The following is a 5,920-nucleotide window of genomic DNA, read 5'->3' as shown; positions in this document are numbered from 1 at the left end:
GGTAGAAAAAGAAATACTCAAGGAATCCTCTCATCTCAGCCTCCCTAGTAGCTGGGACTACCAGTGCATGCCACCACACACAGCTAATTATTTTTTTTTTTCAGAGACAGAGTCTCACTATGTTGCCTAGGCTGGTCTTGAACTGCTGGCCACAAACAATCCTTTCAGCTTAGCCTCCCAAAGCAATGGGATTACTACAGGTATGAGCCACAGCACGTGGTCTAAGATAACACTCTTAAAACTTGAGGAGCCAAGGACCCAACACGGCAACACAACATTGAAGAACAAAGCTGGAGGATGCACACTACTCAACTTCAAAACTTATTATAAAGTTACCGTAATCAAGACAGTGCAGTATTGTCAAAAGAACAGACAAACAGATCCATGGAACAGAATAAAGAGCCCAGAAATAGACCCACATAAATATAGTCAACTGACCCTTGGCAAAAAGGCAAAGGCAAAACAATGATGCAAAGATAGTCTTTTCTTTCTTTTTTTTTTTTCTCTTTACTCCCGGGGTCAGCTCAAAAGATAGTCTTTTCAGCAAATGATTCTTGGACAACTGGACATCCACATCAGAAAATGAAGTCAGACACAGACCTGACACCCTTCACAAAAATTAACTCAGAATGGATCACAGTCATAAACGTAAAATGCAAAGCTATAAAACTCTTACTAGATAACATACAATAAAATCTGAATGACCTTGAGTTTGACAATTGCCTTTTAGGTACAACACCAAAGGCACAATCTATGAAAGAAAGAATTGATAAACAGACTTCCACTCAATTTTGCTGTGAACCTAAACCTGCTCTAAAATAAAATCTTGTCTTTTTTAAATTGAGGACCCCTAAGAGTTTTTGTTTATGTGAGTTTTATTTATTTACATTTACCACACTTGAGAGTCAAATTGAGGAATTAAAGAAAGTATTGAGTTTGCCCACGGGTGTGTGAAGAGAAACAATCAGTGTGGAGGCCACAGGGGACTCGCCAGGATGAGCAGCACCTTAGCTAAAATCGCGGAGATAGAAGCTGAGATGGCTCGGACTCAAAAGAACAAGGCCACAGCACACCACCTAGGGCTGCTTAAGGCTCGTCTTGCTAAGCTTTGTCGAGAACTCATTACTCCAAAGTGGGGTGGTGGTGGAGGTCCACGAGAAGGTTTTGATGTGGCCAAGACAGGTGATGCTTGAATTGGATTTGTTGGTTTTCCATCTGTGGGGAAGTCAACACCGCTTAGTAACCTGGCAGGGGTGTATTCTGAGGTAGCAGCCTATGAATTCACTACTCTGACCACCGTGCCTGGTGTCATCAGATACAAAGGTGCCAAGATCCAGCTCCTGGATCTCCCAGGTATCATTGAAGGTGCCAAGGATGGGAAAAGTAGAGGTCGTCAAGTCATTGCAGTGGCCCGAACCTGTCACTTGATCCTGATTGTTTTGGATGTCCTGAAACCCTTGGGACATAAGAAGATAATTGAAAATGAACAGGAAGTCTTTGGCATTCGCTTGAACGGCAAATCCCTCAACATTGGCTTTAAGAAGAAGGACAAGGAAGGCATTAACCTCACAGCCACTTGCCCCCAGAGTGAGCTGGATGCTGAAAACTGTGAAAAGCATTCTGGCCGAATACAAGATTCATAATGCCGACGTGACTCTATGTAGTGATGCTATAGCTGATGACCTCATTGATGTGGTGGAAGGAAACAGAGTTTATATCCCCTGTATCTATGTGTTAAATAAGATTGACCAAATCTCCATTGAGGAATTGGATATCATCTATAAGGTGCCTCACTGTGTACCCATCTCTGCCCATCACCGTTGGAATTTTGATGACCTACTGGAAAAGATCTAGGACTATCTGAAACTAGTGAGAATTTATACCAAACCCAAAGGCCAGTTACCAGATTACACATCCCCAGTGGTGCTTCCTTACTCCAGGACCACAGTGGAGGATTTCTGCATGAAGATTCATAAAAATCTTATCAAAGAATTTAAATATGCTCTGGTCTGGGGTCTCTCTGTGAAACACAATCCTCAGAAAGTGGGTAAAGACCATACGTTGGAGGATGAGGATGTCATTCAAATTGTGAAGAAGTGAAACCTTCCCCCTTTCCCAACTGCCGGGTGAACCACAACAACTTTCCCCATGATCAAGCACCCTACCCCAGTTCTTTCTGGCTTTGACAGTCACTGGATCAGGATCCAGGGGAGGGAGATGGAGGCACCCAAACTGGAACTTCATTTGTCTTACCTTGGTGTCACTATGTATGTTGAACTGCATAAAAGACCTGGTAGGCTGGTCAGCTACATGCAAAAAAAAAGAAAGTATTTACTTTAACATAATAAGCCAATTATATGTTAACACAAATAATATTTTTATGAAAAATAACTGTTTTCCAAAACAAAAAAAATGAGTGAGAAGGGTGCCACCATTTTACATGTTTACACATCTCTTCCATGTCTTGCTTCATAGAAGACAGCTGGATTCTCACGTCTGCTCCTACATCCAGTCTGTTGCATACCATACATCATTAAGCTTCAGGAAAACACATCTGTGCGTTTGTAAAAGGAGAGTAAAAATGGCAAATGATGTCAGTACCATTATGAAAATAGTTTTGACCATGCAGATCCCCTGAAAGTGTGTCAGGGAGCCCCAGGCAGTGCAGTGCTAGTAAATGTTTAATAATCTGCTGGATTGGCGGGGCGCGGTGGCTCACGCTTGTAATCCCAGCACTTTGGGAGGCCAAGGCGGGTGGATCACGAGGTCAGGAGATAGAGACCATCCTAGCCAACATGGTGAAACCCCATCTTTGCTAAAAATACAAAAGTTAGCTGGGTGTGGGGGCATGCATCTGTAATCCCAGCTCCTCAGGAGGCTGAGGCAGGCGAATCACCATTGAACAAGGGAGGCGGAGGTTGCAGTGAGCTGAGATTGCACCATTGCACTCCAGCCTGGCAAAAGAGTGATATTCCGTCTCAAAAATAAATAAATAAATAAATAAATCTGTTCAACTGGGGGATAGCTCCAGTTTGCAGCATTTGCCAATTTCTGTAGTTAAATACTTCCACTATGGCTAATTTCAAGGTAACAATGCAAGAGGTCACTGAACTGGAGTTGGGAAAGAGATGCACACAAAAAGGCATTGGCTCTTACCTGAATTCATCTGAATTAAGTAAAAGCCCATTAAGTGCTTTCCTAGTAAGAGCTGCTCCAGCACTCCAGGGGCCCTTGAAGCACATTTTGGAAACCACTGCTCTACTAGGCTGCTGTGTGGGCCCGTGTCCTGTCAGCTTTGTCCTGGCAGGCCTAGCACATGAGACTCTCAGTCTCCTTGCTCCTGTTGAATAGCCAGCAGAGGGCTGAATGCCCCATCCCTCCTCCCCATCCATATGTGTATTTCCCAGACCTATTCAACAGGCCTAAGTCATTCACTGACCTTGTTTACTCTCTAATCAGTTATGGTCCAGTATTTGTTTTTATGAAATTGAGTTTTTAATCTCACTACACATTGTAAAAAAAATAAGCATTTATGTTCGGTTATGAGATGTGGACTTGAGGTGTCTTTCCGGGTGAGGTTCCAGTATATAAACAGAGCTGTGATGCCTCCCAGGGCAGGGTCTGTCCTCCTCTGAAGCTTTCTCAAGCCTGGACCCACTGTGCTCACTGACATGAGAGAGTCCAACAGCAGAACTAGAAAGGCTGATGCTTCTTTCCTAACAAACATATGTATCTAATTAACCAGGTACTTTCAGATGGCACTCTGTCTTTCCCAGACAGCTATTTAGTCGAAATGAGTAAGCACTCCATTTTATTAAAATCTTTCCTCTTTGTGTATAATAGCTTATGTAACAGGAACAGCAAAGAAGTTCAGTTCTTGCAAATCAGAGGAAAAAAAATCAAAACTGCTAAATATAGAGCTTATATATCACCTTTCTTCAGTCAACGGCATTCTTACTCCTGCCATCAATGGGATGTACAGTGTGGTATCCTACTGAAGCGTTAAGCCAAAAGAGACAAGAGAAAATCATATCCCATCTATTCCCTAAGAACTCTTGCTGGGTTTCTTTGAAATGTCATCTTCTTGTTTCATAAATTGATGCATCTTTTCCATGAGAATTTTTTAGGAATTCCAAAGGAAAGCTGTGGATGTCACCATTTAAATTCCCCACTTACATATCTCTATCGATTAATTTATGAGGAACATATAATAAACATTCTCACATTCTGAAGCAGCATAAGTTTAGCCTTCAGTTACAAAAAAAAGGACATATATTTTGCAGAGTTTAAGAAAGGTTTAACAAAGAAAGGTAGATCCTGGTCTGTCTGTCCATACCACCTCCATACTCACCCCTACAACATCCAGTTTGGATTATATATTATATCATAATGCATAAGAAATAAGTCCATGAACTTTGTCTCCAGGATTTTCAAATTCTGATTCTTGGGGAATTACTGATTACTACAGACAAAATCTCAGAGTGAAAAGGGCACAGGACCAGAGACCTCTATCTCTGCTCTGCCACTCACCATTTATGAAAGCTTGGGCAGGGCACCCCCACAGCCCATTCATCTGCACACCCCTGCAATGATCCTGGGTTAGGTCCTGAGAATGCAGAGGCTGTGACGTTGCGTCTGCCCTTGAGGCCCTCCAAGGACAGAAGAAATAAGGCACAAAAATGATCAATTACAATATCCCAGTAGCAAGTACCATGAACAGAGATCCAGACAAAGAACTGGTACAGCCGACGTGCGGGCTAGCTAACAATTTCTGGGGTGTCTGTGCTGATTTCACAGAGAAGAAGAATCTCAACTGGTCTTGAAGAAAAAGGAGGCCTTTTCTAGATGAAGGAGATTAAAGAATTTCCCAGTAGCACAAACATTCTAGAATGGTTAGCAATTAACTGTAGCTCAAGTGGAATTAAGGGAATATGCCAGTCGTTTGCCTTTTTGCTCACATCCACTCACTCTTGCTCTGCTTAGGTCTGCACCATGATGTTGGGTGAAATTTGACGCCACAAATTGTTTTCCAGGCTCCCAGGCTTCTGGCTAGGTTCAGCCAATGAGAGGCACTGGGGTGGGAAGGGTGGGAAGAGGGAGAAGCCAGGGGATCTCTCCCCCATCCCTAGGTGCTGGGCAGCATCTCAACAGTGACTGGTGCTCCTCCACAGATCTAATGACAACAGATGACCCCTCCCTCTGTGGACGGGCTGTTAGAAGGCAAACTGTCCATTCCTCAGCTCTGCTCAATCTCACTGGCAGTGTTGGCCCACTGCCTAATACCCACTTCAGCAGCATGGGAAGGATACAAATATGTTATTCCCCAAACCCACCCAAGGCCCACCAGTGGTTCCTGGGCTTAAAGAAGAGAGACTGTGGTTGGTGATAAAGAAAATTTAAAATGTCCAGTCCCAAGATGCCCTGGGTGGGTTCCGGATGCTCTGCTGCTAGGATAGGTAGTTCCCCTCTCAACATCATGGCTGGCCTTGAATCCTGTGATTCTGTCTTCCAGGAAGAATAGATACTACAAGGAAGCAAAAAAAAAAAAAGGTGGGGGAGCTGGGCACAGTGGCTCATGACTGTAATCCCAACAGTTGGGGTGGCCAAGGCAGGAACTGCTAGAGCTCAGGAGTATGAGACCAGCCTGGGCAACATGGCAAAACCCCATCTCTACAGAAAATACACAAATTAGTAGGGTGTGGTGGTGCACTTCTGTAGTCCCAGCTACTTGTCGGGGGCTGAGGCAGGATGATTGCTTGAGCCTGGGAGGTCAAGGCTGCAGTGTGCCGTGTTCATGCCACTGCACTCCAGCCTGGGTGACAGAGAAAGACCCTAACTTGAGAAAGAAGAGGAGAAGAGAAGAGAAAGGAGAAGAGAAGAGGGAAAGGGAAAGAGGGAGGAATGGAGGGAGGAAGGAAGA

The 5,920-nt window shown here is 43.9% G+C and overlaps 1 protein-coding gene and 1 pseudogene across 8 annotated transcripts in view; one reads left to right on the top strand and one right to left on the bottom strand.

Annotated features, from left to right (window-relative positions):
- The window catches only part of TRAF5 (TNF receptor associated factor 5), a 51,674-nt gene that overhangs the window by 27,539 nt on the left and 18,215 nt on the right, over positions 1-5,920 (bottom strand). The window contains exons 3-4 of one of the 7 annotated variants that reach the window (XM_037737402.1): positions 4,531-5,524; positions 2,254-2,306 (exon numbers count right to left, since the gene is read on the bottom strand). The exons of 4 other annotated variants lie outside the window; for them this stretch is intronic. In XM_037737402.1, the coding sequence (XP_037593330.1) occupies positions 2,254-2,306; positions 4,531-4,533 (56 nt within the window). In that variant the 5' untranslated portion in view covers positions 4,534-5,524. Of the gene's footprint in view, positions 1-2,253; positions 2,307-2,440; positions 2,737-4,530; positions 5,525-5,920 lie in introns of those variants that run through there. 2 more of the 7 variants (XM_037737400.1, XM_037737403.1) reach the window with 2 other exon arrangements.
- LOC108302142 lies at positions 810-2,327 on the top strand (annotated as a pseudogene). The gene has a single exon (XR_001824229.2). The product of XR_001824229.2 is annotated as a developmentally-regulated GTP-binding protein 1-like (transcript).

The sequence above is a fragment of the Cebus imitator genome, unplaced genomic scaffold (genome assembly GCF_001604975.1).
Source record: "Cebus imitator isolate Cc_AM_T3 unplaced genomic scaffold, Cebus_imitator-1.0 Scaffold38, whole genome shotgun sequence".
Classification (NCBI taxonomy): domain Eukaryota; kingdom Metazoa; phylum Chordata; class Mammalia; order Primates; family Cebidae; genus Cebus; species Cebus imitator.
The sequence above is the reverse complement of the archived record's forward strand: the minus strand, read 5'-3'. Positions and strand labels throughout refer to the sequence as shown.